Genomic DNA, 17,045 nt, shown 5'->3' on the forward strand with positions numbered 1-17,045 from the left:
CTCGCGGCGGCGGCGACGGCGGCGGGAGGTTCGGTTGTCGCCCGTTGGCCGCGCGGCGCCGCGCTCGGCGGCCGCCATTGCAGGTCAGGCCGCGGGCGGGGGGTGCGGGAGGCCGCGGGGAGCGAGGGCCAAGCTGGGGGTCGGAGCGAGGGTACGAGGGAGCGGGAAGCTAGGAAGCTGGGGCCGGGCGGGTCGCGCGGCTCGGGGAGAAGAATGGCGAGCCGAGGGGCGGGGAGCGGAGGGCGGGGGAGGGGAGGCCAGGAAGGGGGAGGGGAGCAGGGAGGGCTGCGCAGAGGTGGGGGCGAACCGGGGGGGCCCCCGGGGTAGGAAGGCCGGGAATTGTGGGGGAAGGGAGCGGTGTGGAGACGGAAGGCGGAGGGAAGGAAGGGAGCGAGCGGGGCGGAGCGGAGAAGGGCGGAAAGGATGGCCGAGCGCGGGCAGAGGACGGAGAAGGGGGCGGCGCGGGCCGGATCCTCGAGGTATGTGGGGAAAGGGGCTCCTCCCCCGGTGGGGAGGTATCCCAGCACGCGAGGCTTGCGGGAGCGGGGTAGAACTGAGAAACCCAAGAAGTAGCGGGAATACTAGAAGGGGGATTCCGGAGGGACTGTTAGGACTGTGAGGTTCGAGGAGAGATTTTAAATGCGGGGAGGCTGCTGGGAGAATGATGGAGGGTGGTTGGAAGAGAGGAGAGTGATACTGGTTCTTTTGTGGGCGGCGTGAGAGACGAGTGAAGAGTGGGGTGGGGTCCTAGAGAAACGAAGTACTTCAGAATATAAGGGGGATCAGGGAACGATTTGGAGAATGAGGGTGGTAGAGGAAGAACGTTTAAAGAGTAATCTTTGGGAGGAGGGTGAACGGTTTGGAAGATTACTCCAGTTGGTGGTGTGGAGTAAGATAGTGTAAAGAATAGTTTCCTTGGGAGGTAGGAGAACGGGTGAAACAGCTTGGTAAGAGGGTCCCAGCGAGAGTCGGGGGGTAACCTGGAGGGGATTGGGGAAGAGGATTGTGAAGTCCCAGAAAGTGGGCGGGACTAGAAATAGGAAGTGTCTGTAGCTCAAACTGAAGGGATGGGAGGGGGCCCAGGGAAGAGGGTGGAGAAGATGGGGCTGATGGGAGGAGAATCCAGGATCGTGGGAGACCTCAAGCTGGACTACAAAGGAAGGGGTTTTGGGGAAGATAGGGGTGCCATACCCGTAAGAGGAGGAACGGTTGGGATGGGGCTGCAGAGTAGCAGAAGATGGAGAAAACTGGAGTAACTCAGATCGACTGAAGCCATCTTTTCCACCCCTTGTCTACAAATACCAGTAATTGATTCCCTCCATCATGGGAATCCTAAAATGTGATGGGAAAGTACCACGTGTATACATAGTATCCACACAAGTTTATGAACACACACTTCTCTAAAAGTTTGGAAGCATTCCAATCCACCTACCCTCCATAGCCCCTTTTTGGAGGGAAGCAAGATTCTCATTTAGAAACAGGATTTTAGCATTTGATATAAGCTTGTCAGAAGACAAGATCTCCTTTGAAACTTAGACCATCCCCTTCAGTCACAAAACCACAATAACACTGCTAATAAAAATCTGTATTCATTTGTATTTAAACTTACCTGAATTGTTCATTTGGTGGAAAGGCACACAGAGAAATAGTCATGTTTAGAGGGAAAAAACCTTCCAGAACTTAATTCCTGAAGCAGTTTAGTGAACCCTGACTGCCCTGTTTGAATTGTTCTCCCATTATGCAAACCTGTTTCTATTCTGATGACCCGCTGTTTCTATGGAATGTTTTACTGCACTATAAACATTAAAATAATTATACAGTGTAGTATTAAGACATTCTACTGGGCATATACAAAGAAAAAGCCATGTTTCTCCAGGTAATCAACAGCCTGATCCTAAAGGCTTACCATGTGTTAGGCACTGTGCTGAGAACTTTACATTCATAACTTCATTTAATTCTCACAAAAGCCCTTTGAACTAGGTTCTTTTTTTATGCCTGATTTATTGGTGGAGACTGCAACTTGAGGTTAAACTATCCCCCTCACACATAGGATAAGTGGCATAATCACAGAATCCAGATCTGACAACTTGAGTTCTCTCTGTATCCCTAAACCCAAAGAATAGTTCTTAGGACCAAATAAGTGCTGACTGTTGGCCTAGCAAGTTGCAAACATATTTTGTGTTCTGTATTTAATAAATTTTCTTTTAAGAATTGTAAAGTTAAAGCCTTTATTCCCTTTCTTAAAAAAGCTTAAAATTCAAGCATTGAAAAGTTCTAATGAAAACAATTTATAAAACATTTAGCTCTAATAAAATTCAATTATTTGTAGTTAGGTTAAACCATTGAATCAAAGCCCCTTTGTTTCAGTAAAAGCTGTATGTTCTATTTAATTGGATACATATCACACTTTCTTCCGCATTTTATTTGGGGGCAGTTACCATTATGAAGATCATTGCTTACACTGTTTAGTCATCTTTTAACATTTAACAATTCAGAAGCCAAAGGATAAGATAGTTTATTAAATTTCGTCGGATCTTAAAAGGAATCCGTGACAAAGAACGTCCTCTATAATCAATTGGATATGATAATAAACAGGCTTATTGTTGGGTTTTAACTGCCTGTTGCACTTGCTACTTTGGTGGCAAGTTATAAGATCTTCCACGTAGGTTACTTACTTGCCATTTAGTAGGCCATGCTGTGAGAAAGGCTAGTTAGTGTTTATAAAGTAATCAGAAGTTCTCATACAGACATTTTATACACCTACTTTGGCCCTTAAACCGTTACCCAGAGTAGTACTCTCAAGGAGCAAGAAAAATAATAGGATTCAGATTATAGAATATTTTAAGGTACTGAGGTAGAATTTTTTAGCTTGACTACAGATATACTGGGGCGGGGGGGCTGTGAGAGGACTGCAAGAGAACTGCAAGAGAAGCCATATTGTAGAGGGGTTAGGGTTCACATTCCAGCTCTACCACTTACTAGCTTTGTGACTAGTTGACCTTTAGCTTCTCTTAAGCCTATATTCCTCATGTGTAAAATGGGAGTGATAAGACAGTGCCTATGTCAGGATTGTTTGCATTTCAGAACTGAAAGTTAAGCTATGTGAGGAATGAAGCTTTTTGTATTGTAAACATAATGCTTGGCCTGGACTTTTCTTTTTTCTTAGAAATTGTGATGGAACTTTGATTTTTTTCATGTTTTTAATAATTTCAATAGTAACCAACTTCAAAGTAGAGATAACCAAATGATAAGGGTGTATCTGAGATTGTTCTGATTCCAGTCAAACCCTCTGGGTTTTGAATAGGGTTCCCGTTATGGACCTGGATTGGTTCTGAGACTGCTGGTTCCTTCACTGCTCTGTGGTTTGTTCAGGAGTCTTGAAGTCATCTGGAGCGTTTTCCTGAGAAGAAGCCACAGTGTCTTAACTTTACCCAGGCCTTCCAAACTAACTCTAGGCCTTAAGACTGGGATGATCTGGGGCAAGCTTAGATAAGTAACATGTCTAGAAATTTTGAAGCTCCAAAAAAAGACCTTTTTTTGTTGTTGTTTTTTAATAGGAAAAAAATAGGAAGTTAAATGTACGAAAACATTTCCTTTACAGAGCTAAAGTCACTTGACTAAGTTAAGAATACAGAACTTATGTATTGTTTATTTAGCTTTACTGAAGGCCCAGAAAAATCGAGTAGAAAAAGTTTCCCCCTTTTATGAGTAGGGGGAATAAAAATAATTCATTGCAGGGCAAAGAGGTTTGGGTTTTTTCCCATACCTTCTGATCTCTCCCAAGTCCACAGTCTAGTCGTGGCTTATGAAATATAATGAATTTAAATATCCTTTTGAAAAGTGTCATCACAGAAATTTCTCCCTGGCATTACGGTTACATTGTCAACTTGGAATTATTCATAACCAAAGACAAGTTAGTCTTAGCCAAATCTGGGATTAAACTCAAGGCTCTTTAAAGAAATAGGTGCTGGGTGAGCTCTTCCATTAACTCCTTTTAGTTTCATGATTTGATCTAGCATATTCATCAAACTGCGCCTTTAAATGGTGCTCTTGAAAACTGCAATTTCTACACAAGCAGTATCGTAAAACAAATACATAGAAATTGCTCTAGTTGTTGTCTTTTAAGTTTTGATGGAATGAGTTGAGACTGAAGACTTAGAAATCTTTTTGTTATACAGAAAATATTCATTGTAATGTTACATTCATTATTACTAATAGGATTTGATTTGTATTATACTTTTTTGTTTTCCTATTAACTCTGGCTACTTACTTTCAAGGGGATGAGGACAGATTAGGCTGCATGTTCTCATATCCTTTTTAGTCAAGTCTACATTAAGTGAAATACATATTCCCAGATGCCTCCATCAGGTAAGTCCTCAGTAAAGTAACCAGATATACGTACGTACTTTGGTCCTTAAATTTTTAAATTTGATAAAGGGATACCTTCACCTACATTTTTTATTAACATAAATGTAGCCAGGTCAGTCCAGGGCTTCCAATGAGCTAGTCTTACAAGTTGGGTATGACCTTCATTTGTATTCACATCAGCATCCCTAAGTAGGTCTAGCACATGTTTTTTACCAGCCTGACTGGGTACATCAACAGAATGGTGAGACTAGGCCACAGAATTCTTATTTTCAGGAGCATTAGATGTCTGCCAGCATCAGTCGATGTACTCAGGCAGGGCCTCCTACATACATGTGCTCATTGAAGTACCAGTATTAGTATGTGGGTACAGCTACTCTGACCCAGCTACCAGGTACCTGTTATCCTTGGCCCACTTAGGCCACTGTTCTGAATTCCCGTCTAACCGGAGACTGTACAGGAAGTGGGGAATGCGCTAAAAATATTTCTGCATCCCCTTTTCCGTAATAGTCCACACATGCCTGCCCCAAATGTGGTCAGAGGCCTTAGAGATTGATCTTCCTAAAACACGTGTACAAGCTGCTTAAACATGTTATTGCTTCTCTGAAACCACCTATATATTACTATAGCTTCTATGCATCAAGGAGACTATTGCATCATCAGTCATTAAAAGCTTATGTACAAGAACTCTTCCTTAATTGATATACATTTATTAACCTTCAGAAACTTAATGACTTCATTTTCTAGTTATTGAGCCTTCTTTTGATTCATGGCTAAAATACACCTACTATTCTCTAAATTATAGTCAGAATTATACTGTGGAAATACAGATTTATTTATTTTATCCTCTGAAATATAGCTGTTCATCTGAATAGAGCTTAAGGTCTTTAAGGCATTTTTTGCATATATTATGTCATCACAATGGTTTAATGAGTCAGATAAACCTATGTTAGCCCCATAGTCATTAAGTGACTTGGGTATGATGACAGTTACTGTAATGAGTTCCATACTCACAGGCTGGAACCTGAATTTAGGCCTTCTGATTTTAAATTGTTATCATTTTTCCTTCAAGAAACCTTAGACATTTTTAACACATTGAGGACAGGGCATTTCAATGTATAGACACAAATCTGTGTCACCAGTCCACAAGTGTTAAAGTGCTTTTAGTAGTTCTTTTGATGGTCATGGTGGGGCCTCCTTATCTGTCAGATGACCTTTGCCCTCCCAAACTAGTGTGTATTACCTGTTCTCAAGTGTTGCCACAACTGTTGCTGCTTCCGAAGGTCTGGCTTATTTGAGGATTCTCTCTTGATTCCCTGTTGCCCCCCTGACCAGCTCTTGTGTGAATGCAGTACCTGCCTGATGCCTTTTTTTTCTCACCGGCACTTGGAGTTCTCCTTTGGGAGGACAGAATTTAGTAGTCATATGAGTGGAGATAAAGTCAGATGGCGTAGGTTCTTAGGCTGGCTGTGCCACATACTAGTTGTGTGTTCCACATACAAGCAAGTATATCTCAGTAGCTTTATCTGCAAAATAGGGATAAGTAGCTGTCTCGTAGAGTTGTCACAGTGATTGAGATACCACCCATATATGTGCACAGCATGTGATTCATAGTAAAAATTCAATAAATATTAGCTGCCATTTATATTTGAAGTCCAGTGACTTGACCAACCTCACGTTCCCAAAGAGTGTTTAGTGTCAAGAGTAGAGATTCTGCTGTCCTATAAGGCTGTTCACAATATATTTTTCCCTGGAGATCCAAAATGAAGATTAACAGATCAGTAAAGCTGTTTAACTTTTTAATCAGGCATTTGCTAAGCTTGAGCAAAATTACAAATATCTATTGACTTGCTGTACAGTTGGTAAACACTAGATTAATAACCTTCCACTAAGCTCCATCTATTCACTGGAAAGACACAGAAGCTGTACTTAGATCCCCCATACCCTCAATCCCCATGAATGTATCCTTCCCAGAAAGACCAGTACAAGTGAAGCCAGTCAGTCAAAAATGTCCCATTTTAACCCATTCTTGAAGAGTACCACAAACTTGCCACCAGGTGGTGCTGTTGTACAAAATGAAAGTTGATTAAGTGTCAAGGTGTTTGATGGGAGTCACATCGGAAAACAGACTCCCATTTACTAGTCTGAAGGACTTTTCAGTTTTCTTGGCTTTAGTTAAAGGAGGTCCTTCGAACCTTGAAATATCAGATAACCAAAACGATAGATATGAAATTTATATCACCAAAGAAAAAAGTAAAATCTAAAAGAATTCCTCAGTTTTTTAAGAAATATGTAGAATGGAAAATAGAATAATGTCCTTGAAAAAGGCAAGTTAGCATAGTGGTCAGGAGCCTGGGCTGTGCAGTATATGCCTTGGGTTCAAATCCTGGTTCTTTAGTAGCTATGTGACCTTGAACCCAGTTGTGATACCTGTTAATTGGTCACACTGTAGTTGACCCTTGGTGATCTTAAGCAATTTTATGTATACATCAGTTTTTAAAAGTTTATAGAGTTGTTTAGAGGAATGAAATATAATGTATCTAAAGCACTTAGAAAAGTGTGCAGCACACAGTAAGTGGTAAACATTAGCTATCATTATTATTACCCTAAACCTTTTTTTTTCCTCTACAGCTTATTTTCAGTTGCTTTTTAAAGACGGAAGGCTCATGGTACAAATTGTTGTTTCCAGGTGAGTACATTTTGAGACTTTATTTAGCTTGAATGATGAGGGCTATATAGGTTTTATATTTTCTTGGAAGAAACAGGGTCCTCAGGTGCATCTTGCACAAATCTTTGCATTTTAATCTCTAATTCAGTGCGTAGCACTGCCCAATTTCCCAAGAACTTGTGCTCAACAGAGTTCCTTTGGGCCTTAAATTGTGGTGTAGGACACTATTCATCCATCACCCCTCAAAAATATTGTAACCGCCAGCCCTTTGCTTGCAGTGCTGGGGCTGGAGGCCTGGCAGAATGGGTGCTGATGGAGCTACAGGGGGAGATCGAGGCTCGCTACAGCACTGGATTAGCTGGAAACCTCCTGGGAGACCTACATTACACCACTGAGGTGAGGGGGCTTTTTTTTCCCTGCCTAATGCCTCAGGAAAGCAAGCTACACCAAGGTGGTGCTCCCAGGACCCAGAGTGAGGACTACCCTCAGGTTTGTTATCAAGGTCTAGCTAACCTGCTAAGCTGTTTGTTCTCCCCCCACGTCTGTAGTAGCAAGGAAGTTTAGCTTTGGGGATGTCAAAAGGTCACAGTTCTAAAAGTGAAAATTCTCTTACCTGGGCAAAAAAGGACACGAGGGTGGGATGTCCACAGTGGCTGCTCAGCAATGGTAGAATCAGACTAGGTAGTGCAGGTGCCAGCATTGCCTGCCAAGAGCATCTCTAGGAAGTACCTGAGTGTTTATCACCTTGTCCTGAACCTCAGGCGTCTTATTCTTGTTCTGCCAAAGGGAATCCCTGTGCTGATCGTGGGGCATCACATCCTGTATGGGAAAATCATCCACCTGGAGAAACCTTTTGCAGTCCTTGTCAAACACACTCCTGGGGAGCAGGACTGTGATGAGCTTGGCTGCGAGACTGGCACCCGGTACTTGGTGACAGCACTCATCAAAAACAAGATCCTTTTCAAAACTCGCCCCAAGCCCATTATCACCAACGTCCCCAAGAAAGTATGAAAGAACCCCGGATTTTCCCTAGAGAGCGGCCAACTCCTTGGACTCGTGCTCCACTGCCACCTCGAGGACGGCTCGACGGTTCTCTGGGACCACAGGGGGGTCCTGTTCTAAACACAGGCCACCCACTGAGCATGAACTCGGATTCCTTCCTTATGGCAACCGGTTCTCTTGGTGGAAATCTGGCCCCGTTTCCAAGGAACCCATCTCCTTTTCCAACTTCATCAGGCTCATTGGCTTCAAATCCAGCACCTTTCCCTGCTGGTGCTCGTGATCCAAGTATGGCTTCTTTTCCAAGGGGGATGAATCCCACTGGCACAGGTGCAGTTTCTTTTCCAAGGCCAGGTGGCCTCTTGGGCCCAGGCCCAGGGCCAGCTCTAAACCCTAGAGCAGGGGCCCTTCCAGGTCCAGGGCCTCTGTCTAACCCAAGATTAGGGGGTATCCCAGGGCCTGGTCCTATGTCCAACTCAAGGGCAGGTGGTCTCCTAGGAACAAGTCCTGACACCAGAGGTGGTGGCCCCTTAGGCCCTGGATCAGGACCCAACCTGAGAGCAGGTGTCTTGTTGCCTTCTGGGAATGGTCCTCCCAATACTAGACCTGTTGGCCTGGGCCCTGGACCAAGTCCCAATCTGAGATCAGGCTTCATAGGTACAAACCCTGCCCCGAGGTCAGGTATGTTTGCAGGCCCCAGCCTTGGGCCCAACCCAAGGGCAGGTGGCCTGGGCCCAAGCCTTGGGCCCAACCCAAGGGCAGGTGGCCTGGGCCCAGGCCCTAATCTGGACACCAGAGCAGGTGGCCTCTTGGGCACAGGATCTGGTCTTAACCTAAGGATGGCTGGACCTCAAGGCCTAGATCTTGCCCCCATTCTAAGAGCAGCAGGTCTTTTAGGAGCAAATTCAGCTTCTTTCTCACAGGCTTCTGGAAACATGGGCACAAGCCCATCTTCCATGGCAAGAATACCTGGCCCCATAGGCCCAAACTCGAGTTCTGGCTCTCGAGTAATTAGCCTTCCTGGGCCAAGTCCATCTTCCATGTCTAGGGCTCCTGGCCCCATAGGCCCTAATTCAGCTCATTTTCCACGGCCAACTGGCCCCATGGGGGTAAATACGAATCCCTTTCCAAGGGGGACAGGTTCAGGCGGACTGAACCCATCTGCCTTCTCTCAGTCTTCTGGTACTTTGGCTTCAAACCCAACTACTTTCCAGAGGTCTGTAGGCCTCCAGGGCTCAAATTCAGCAATTTTCCCAAGAGCCTCTGGACCGTTAGGATCCAACCCAGCTAACTTCCCAAGGGCCACTGGCTTACAGGGTCCAAATCCAGCTACCTTCCCAAGGTCTACTGGCCCATTAGGCCCTGGTCAGGTTACTTTCCCCAGGTCAGCTCCTGGGCCCCTTGGCTCTTCCCCAGCAGGCCCTGTGGGGATCAACCCAGCTCCTTTTGCAAGGCCAACTGGGACCCTGGGTCTAAACCCAGCTTCCTTACCAAGGATGAATGGCCCTGTAGGCAAGACTTTGGTCCCATTTCCTAGAATGGGGAGCCTCCCTGGCACAAATCCAGCTGCTTTCCCCAGACCAGGGGGTCCAATGGCTGCAATGTACCCAAATGGAATGTTACCCCCTTAAACAGCATTTTCTCTCCAGGACCACTTTGGTTTCCAGGCACTGTGGTTCTGAGCAGAGGCTGTGTTTTAGGTAAAAGGGTAGATATGGAGCTATGGTCTGAAGTACATAGCTGGGGCTCAAGTTCAAATGAGCCATCTTTTTCCTCTGCTTCTTTCTTGATTGAAGGTGAAATGTTTTTTGTGGGACATGGACTACGGCAGGTGGGAATGATCCTGGCCTTGAGAGAAAGGATCTCCAGCCTTCCAGAAGCCGCCCATGCTTGCCCCACAGCTTTTTGCCCCTTGTTTCTTACTAGTTTCTTGAATTGTTCTTGTGGACTTTTCCTCAGGGATACATTGGCCTGCAGGTCCCAATTCATATGTAGTCCCCTGCTCACCACTGGAGAATCAGCTCACTGCTCTCTAGAAATGTTGCATTGGTAAACAGACCATGCTTCAGCAGATGTGACCTGGGCAGCTTGGACCTGGTCATCCTCTACTGCCATACCTTTCCCTAGGGGGTTGAACACAGAACAGGGAGGTGGGCAGCCACTTCAAAGACCCACCATATACAATTTCCGCTTGACTGGTCCTGCAGCTTCCTTTTCCGGGACTTAAGAGGAGGCCAGAATCAAGGTTCTACTGCTCATCCAACTCCCTCTCCACTGACTCCCAATCAAAGAACGTCAAAATTTAAACTGATGTGGACGGGAATTGGGGCGGGGGTGGGGGGAGTGAAGGGAGAAATCACTGTGCTTCATTCAGCCTGATGTGAAAGGATGGTTGGTGTTTTTCCTGCATTGTATCTTTTCTTACTGTTTCTTTAATAAATGGGATGAGAGGGCTGCTGATGTCACTCCATTTTGTTACCTGTTCCACAGAGAAGGAAGTTTACCCACTGCTTTTCATTGTTTCATCTTGACCACAATCCTACATTATCTGTCAGATAAAATGCTTTCACTCAAGGAGGAAGCAAGATTTGATTTTTAGCATTAGCTCATTCATCTGACAGTAATTTCACCAAAGACCCTGACCACCCACTACAATAAAAGCCAAGCTACCATAGGTCTGCAGTTATCATCAAAGTAGGCCTGCTGTATTCCCCAGGTCCAGAGGCAGGTGTGACAACTTCTCCTGCTTCTGAGTTCCACTGGAATTCCCTTAACAAAACTATTTCTACTCAAGTGCTGCTTTTGAAACTGGAATAAAGAGCTAGCTTTCATTAAGTACAAAGAGGGAGGAAGTAGCTCAGAGATACCAGCACTGTGTGAGAATCTTTATTTTGACAAATAAGTGCAGTATAAAAAATTTGACCTGAAAAGTTAAAAAAGAAAAAGCAGGTAAAAATAAATATGTTTACAAATTATCATAGAAATAATACAAAAGACAGTTAAAATTCTCAATGAGGAAAAACCAAAATGTGTCCAATTTTATAAAGGCTCTTCCCTTGCAAGAAACGGGGATAAAGCTGAAGACCCAGTTTGGTTTCATTGCTGAAAAATGTACAAAATAACTTACAAAAACCAGTCGAGGTCAAACGTTGTGAGCCCACTACTTGTACCTGCCTGCTCTTGATCTGAGGAAAGATGATAACCACAGTGCAAGGCAGAGCTGATGGTAGGACAGCCATGAGTTTTCCATCTGGGAGTCCATCCTGTATTAACTTTCAAGTAACAGCTGAAGAAAAACAAGCCCTTAGTGAGGTCTGAGCTCTGCGGTTGGCTGACCGAATTTCTTCCAGTGTAGTGCTCACACTAGTTTACTACTTGGCCAGCAAAAACACAGAAGTGTGGGACAACCGCCTTTATAAATGTCAGCTGCTCTTCCCAGCCTTCATGGATTCGGCCCGACATCAACCAGCAGTCTTATCAGGAGCTCGAGGTCTGCGGGATGCAGCAATGTTAGCCGCACTTGGAAAACCCTTGAGTTCATGGGAGATGAAGGAAATGAAAGCACCAGAGTTTACCAATCTGTGGCTCAGAGCACACTGTGTTCCTTTGTAGGAAGCACCTGGGCATACTAGAGGCTTGCCCCTCAACTCCTCTACCTTAGTGCTGGTTCTGAGGGGTTAGCTGGACCTCCTCTTGAGAAGGGACGTTTGGAAAGAGAGCACGCACGAGCAAGCACCCCTTAAGTCAGGGGCTTAGTCAAGGTCCCAGGTTTCAAACCCAAGAGCTGAGAACAGTCTATGGATTACAGATACCTAGAAAATGTCCTCCACTTGTTCCCCACCAAAAGCAGAGGGAAATAAAACAGCCCCAACAGGCCTGAGAGAAAGCAGGAACCTTAGGATTTAGGAACCAATTCCATCTTCTAGTTTGGTTTCTGGAAAGAAGCAAGCAAGTCCAGTAGTGACTGTTCACAGCTTGGCTGTAAGAATTCCTTTAAGAAGCCACTGAGAAGAATGGACAGTCTCAAAGATGACCAGCTTGGATTTCAGGGTTCACTTAGGGAACACTGAAAACTTCCCATTAGACTGTCAAGGATTGTAGCTTGGCATGCTACCCAGCTGCCAAGGAATTTGTCCTAAGCAGTTCCAAGATGGTAGCCTTGGTCAGAGGCTCTTAATAGTTTTTCCCCCATATGCTGAGGGCAGGCTTGCCTATTACAGAGGTACCTTGTGATCGAGAGTCCAGGCTCTGCCTCACTTGCCACCTTGAAAAACTTACCCGATGAGGTGAAGGGCGGAAGATGTGACTAAATCACCTTAAAGAAAGCCAAATGAGGAGGCTAACTTAGGACTCAGCACTGAATTTGAAAGAGGAATTTAGGAGTGTACAAGTTGAAATACCCAAGTCTTCACTTCCCTTCTAAGCGTGTTGAGATTTAATCTTTCTAGTAGATGACCAAAACATTTATCTTCCCAGCAGAGATCACAGACAGGCTAATCTAGATGTCTGAGCAATTTCCTGGTGGAATACATTGAGCCTAAAGCCTCCATAGAGCCCATGGCCTTTAGCACTACCACCAATCTTTGTTCCTTGTGGCAAACTCCTTTTTAACATATATACACACTTAAAAGCAGTTCAGTGCTAACTCCCTGCTAGTTTGGCTTATCCTTGGGATGTGGAGATGTGGAATGGGGTACACCACATAATAAAGCACCATTCCTGGACCCTGTTTTCTGATGCCCAGAGATCAGGCTTCTGGGCCTTGTATCTCAGGCACAATCTTATTGCATTGATAATTGGATTGAGGGGGGATACAGTACTAGCTGGCCCAGATCTCTCGAATTCTCCCACCACCTCTGGTTGCACTCAGATGGGCTAAGAGAACCCCTTCCCACAAGCTGGCATTGCTCACTTAACCTATCAGAAGTTGCCACTGAATGGACTTATTGTTTGGTTTAGCACACTTCTGAGTTCCCTCTGGATCCCGGGGCAGGAAGTGGAATCTTCCCCAGAGGCCACCATACAGCAGACAGCCTGAAAATATGTCTCCTCCAGCCCCCTGAGCTGGAATCAGTGTTGCCTTCTCTAAGCAGAACTGCCCCAGGCCATATACAGTCACCGTTCTTTGCACTTCACATTTGTCCTTTGGACCATTAAACTAAAACAGCATTCCCTCCTCCCTCCCACCCATCTTCTCTCTTCCATTCCCCTTCCCTCCCTCAACCCATTGCACTTTTCCCGCTCTGCTGGAGGGTACGTCACACCTCAGCAAAAGCTAAGCTATACTGCTCTGGCTTCTTCCCACATCGCCGGGCGATAATGGCCAGATACAACATGAGGAGGGCCACCCAGTAGCAGCCATACAGGATGGCCCCAGAGACAAGGAAGGCTAGCTCCGTCTCACTGAACAGATCCTGGCAATAAGCTGTGTACGCAAGTCCCCCCAGGAGGACTGCCACCCAGATGGACACAGGGATGAGGCCAATGAAGTTCACCACAATGGTTTTTCTCCCAGAGGTGCCCCAGCCAGACTTGTTGATGGTAGCAATGGCGAAGATCTTGGCTGGCAGGAGGCTGGACATATAGAGCAAGGAATAGAGGGACATGAAGATCATCTCTGCATTGCCCCGAAGGAAGCAGGCGTAGGTGGCCTTGATGATGCCCACTAGCTGCACTGTCAGCAGGAAGAGGAGAATGTTCCAGATGCGGCCACGGTAGAAAAGCTGTATGACTGTGGCAATGAGGAAGAAGGGGAAGAACCCTGTGACAACTGATTCGTAGGTCATCCAGAGGTGATGCTTGTGGAACCACAGAGAGTTGTAAAGCCACTCCCGAAAGTAAGACTTGCTCCAGCGGGTCTGCTGGTTGAGCCACCGAAGGTACTTGGTGGGGGTCTCTGTGAGGCACTTGGAGCGTGCTGTATACTTAGTCCTGTAGCCGAGGCTCAGGACTCGGTTGGTGAGGTGCCGGTCATCCCCAAAGCTGCACTTGCTGCCTAGGAACTTCTGATGGTACCAATCTTCAAGGAATTGCTGCAGGAGGCTGTTGCGGTACATGCCCAAGGGCCCACTAATACACTGCACACAGCCGAAGTAGGACTGGCAGGCCCGCTCCACGTTGAAGGCCATCCAGTACCGCACACTGCTCAGGAAGGAGATCCATGAATCATATTTGTTGAGTATCTGTAAGGGAACCATAGATGCTGGGCCTCCTCACCTGTGGCCATGAGCCCCAGGAGACAGACACCGGAGACTGCGAGGTCTCCCTACCCTGAATTCTGTAGCCCATTGCTCAAATTCCTGACCATCAGAACTTGCTCAGCCAGAGCTGGGAAACCTGAGGCTCAGAGGAGCCAACCACACTCAGTCCCTCTCCCCAGCACGAGCCCCACTCTCCACTGTGTCATCTGCATTGATTGTCCCAGTGAAGTTAGTCTAGCAGTCTCAGGGCAGCCTATGGCAGTGGCAGAGAGAATGCCTTGAGAAAGATGCAAAGCAACAACCCAGCCACTTGTCCTGACCCTTCAGTTGGAAAGCTGCTTGGGAAGACATGGTATGTTGCCAGTAGTACCCTCTGGAAGGAGATATGGCCCCTTATTCTGACCACACTGCCCAGAGCTCTTGAGCACAACTTACCTAAGAGCAAGGGCTTCTCAAGGGTCTAACTTTGGAGGTGCTCGCTGCACTGTCAGTCGTAAAGGAAGCACCCTTCAGGATTAATGGCCTCAGAATACTGTGCCCCTCCGAGCAGCACAGGCTCTCTACATACCTGTTAACTAATTTTTTCCCCTTCATGTTGAAAAAGGGCAGTAAAGGGTTTGGGTAACAAGCCCTTTGATACCAGTGAAATTGTCAAAGAGGAACACCGCCCCCTTCCCCCCAAACACGAGGAAGTCAAGATGCCCATTTCCCAGGCAGATCTAATTGAACTAGGAAGCAGAAAGTCCAGACCCCCACCCCCAGGCATCTTTGTTACTCCTTACTTGGACATCTCCCCCAACTCCCCCTACTTGGGGGTCCTCCTCTAGGACTCGAAGCATCTCGATGGTGCAGGCTGGATCCAGTACAGTGTCAGAGTCACACACCTGTAGAGGGAATCCACTGTCAGCACATTCTGACCTACCCACGACCCCACCCCACCCCCCGCCCCCCACTGCCTGAGGAATAGAACTCCCTTATATGATTCATTCCAACCACTAGGAAAGAGATCCATGCCAAGGTGAGATGAATAACAAAGGAGAGTGAGGAAAAGGAGAGTTCAGATACTCGTCTTGACAGTCACCAGACTGAAAGAGACCCAGGAAATTGTCAGCACTGGGCCTGGAAAGGAGAAACGTTTAACTGGACAAGTCTTAAACCCCTACAGGGACAGGCTTCTGAGAAATGGTCTCAAAATGGTCTCTCTGGGTCCTTGGGAAGAAAGGAACAAGTCACTGAAATCATGACAGACACAGTACATCTAGACCAGGGCCAGCAAACACTCCTCAGAAGGTCAAGAAATGGCTCTTGCAGAGGCTACTGCCCAAAGCTGTCCCATAGGATATTAACAACGGGGTCTTACCCTGTTCAGCCTCTGGCCTCTCGGATGATCCATAGCCCAAGTGGAGGATGTATCTATCTACTCATAGCCCCCTCTCCCAACATGGCTGCCAGGCCTTTGGTGCTCCCTTGGGCAAGTCTCAGATCAGGGCACAGTATGGCCAAGGGCTGCTCTAGCCTGGATCATACTCTGGATGGGCATGGAGGCTCTGGCAGCAGCTGCCTCCAAAGTCTGGATCAAATCCTGCCCACCAGCCCTCCTTGCCTAGTGAGTCTGATGGTCTGATTCTAACAGGTAGCCCCCCCCCCCATTACTGAACCTGGGCTATGAACACTTATACTTATGCTGGTGGCTGACTCCTTGTCTGCTTTCTAGAAAATTACTCAGATGGTACAAAGATCCCAGATAACCATCGGGCAGGGGAATTGGTTTCCTGACCCCTGACAAAGCAAAGAACAGTATCCACAGATGAGCCCACACCCAGTTCTGCAAAAGCCCAAAATCCTTTTACTGAAGGTGCTTAGTGAGAGCACATTAGCCTGCAGGAAAAGGGTGTCCCCAACCCACTCCAACTGTACCCAGCTCTCAATGTTGGAAGACATGGTGGTCAGAGACAAGCAGCAGAAGGCTGATGGGGAACAAGGCAGAGTATCATACCTGCTCCCTCCTACCTCCTCACCAACACAGTCTTACATTCTGGCCCAGGCTGGAAGGTCCCAGAGAGCCTCAGGGCCAGACTCCCAGAGCCTCTTCAGCTTACAAGCCAAGCTTTCCAGTGCTACTAGTCTCATGGCTGCTGCTTGCCTTGACCCCAGCCCATTCTTCATGCTGTTCAGCTTCCTTCACTCCAGGGAGGTCTTTCTAGCTGAGCAGCTAGGGAAATTAGAGCTCTTGGCTGCTTGAGTTTCCCCAATGCCTGGGGCAGGGTTGGGTATCTCCCACAGAGCGAAAGACACACCCTCATGAAGGCTGTAGGAAGACAGGCTGAAATCCCCAGCAGGGCTGTCCCAGGCAGTGACCCTAGAGCCCTAAGGAAAAATAGGTATGTAAGCCTCATTGCTGATCCACCAGAACACACAGGAAATGATCAGGAAAGGAAGATGTGCAGCAGAGCAGAGCAGGATTGGGGGATCCTGTGCTGCAAGGGAGTTGATGACAAAGTCACTGTGGCTTGAACACGTGCCAGGGGTCAAGGGCTTTTTCTAAGCCCGAGTCCCCAGGAAATTTTCAAAGGCCCTTTGACCCTAGGTGAGCTACAGAATCAACTGCATCACATCCCTCCCTACAAGGCTGAGGTCCTTGGGCCTAGGAAGACAGAAAAAAGGTAAATGCACCGACTCGAATGCAAGGATGCAACTTGTGGGGGGGGGGGGGGGAAGCCAAAAACAAAAAAATCTGTGGCAAACTATTTAGGTGGGTACAGTCTAGAAAAATTAAATACTGGAGTACTCAGCAAGACTTGAGTTAGTACACA

At 46.7% G+C, this 17,045-nt stretch overlaps 2 protein-coding genes across 9 annotated transcripts in view; one reads left to right on the top strand and one right to left on the bottom strand.

Moving 5' to 3' along the window:
* On the top strand, window positions 1-10,486 carry CHTF8 (chromosome transmission fidelity factor 8). Of its 2 annotated transcripts, none has more exons than XM_019654721.1 (4): window positions 1-83; window positions 6,997-7,054; window positions 7,312-7,429; window positions 7,820-10,486. In XM_019654721.1, exons 2-4 carry the CDS (start codon window positions 7,032-7,034, stop codon window positions 8,042-8,044), a joined length of 366 nt encoding a protein of 121 aa, XP_019510266.1. In that variant the 5' UTR covers window positions 1-83; window positions 6,997-7,031; the 3' UTR covers window positions 8,045-10,486. The 2 variants fall into 2 exon arrangements, with proteins under 2 accessions (XP_019510266.1, XP_019510273.1); XM_019654728.1 differs by lacking the exon at window positions 1-83 and adding an exon at window positions 433-479.
* Window positions 10,030-17,045, bottom strand: part of HAS3 (hyaluronan synthase 3) — a 26,303-nt gene continuing 19,287 nt past the window's right edge. For 6 of the 7 annotated variants that reach the window (XM_019654665.1, XM_019654671.1, XM_019654680.1 and 3 more), the window contains 2 exons: window positions 15,015-15,116; window positions 10,919-14,214 (listed from right to left, as the gene is read on the bottom strand). In XM_019654665.1, the coding sequence (XP_019510210.1) occupies window positions 13,291-14,214; window positions 15,015-15,116 (1,026 nt within the window). In that variant the 3' untranslated portion in view covers window positions 10,919-13,290. Of the gene's footprint in view, window positions 10,156-10,918; window positions 14,215-15,007; window positions 15,117-17,045 lie in introns of those variants that run through there. The other variant, XM_019654706.1, reaches the window with a different exon arrangement.

This window comes from Hipposideros armiger, unplaced genomic scaffold (genome assembly GCF_001890085.2).
Source record: "Hipposideros armiger isolate ML-2016 unplaced genomic scaffold, ASM189008v1 scaffold_9, whole genome shotgun sequence".
Taxonomy (NCBI): Eukaryota; Metazoa; Chordata; class Mammalia; order Chiroptera; family Hipposideridae; genus Hipposideros; species Hipposideros armiger.

What these genes read in the sequence shown, in the direction of transcription:
- CHTF8 (XM_019654721.1), top strand. Translation starts at nt 7,032, where the DNA reads ATGGTACAAATTGTTGTTTCCAG. An exon ending in GTACAAATTGTTGTTTCCAG is followed by an intron (nt 7,055 to 7,311) that starts GTGAGTACATTT and finishes CTTTGCTTGCAG; the next exon opens with TGCTGGGGCTGGAGGCCTGG. An exon ending in ACCTACATTACACCACTGAG is followed by an intron (nt 7,430 to 7,819) that starts GTGAGGGGGCTT and finishes GTTCTGCCAAAG; the next exon opens with GGAATCCCTGTGCTGATCGT.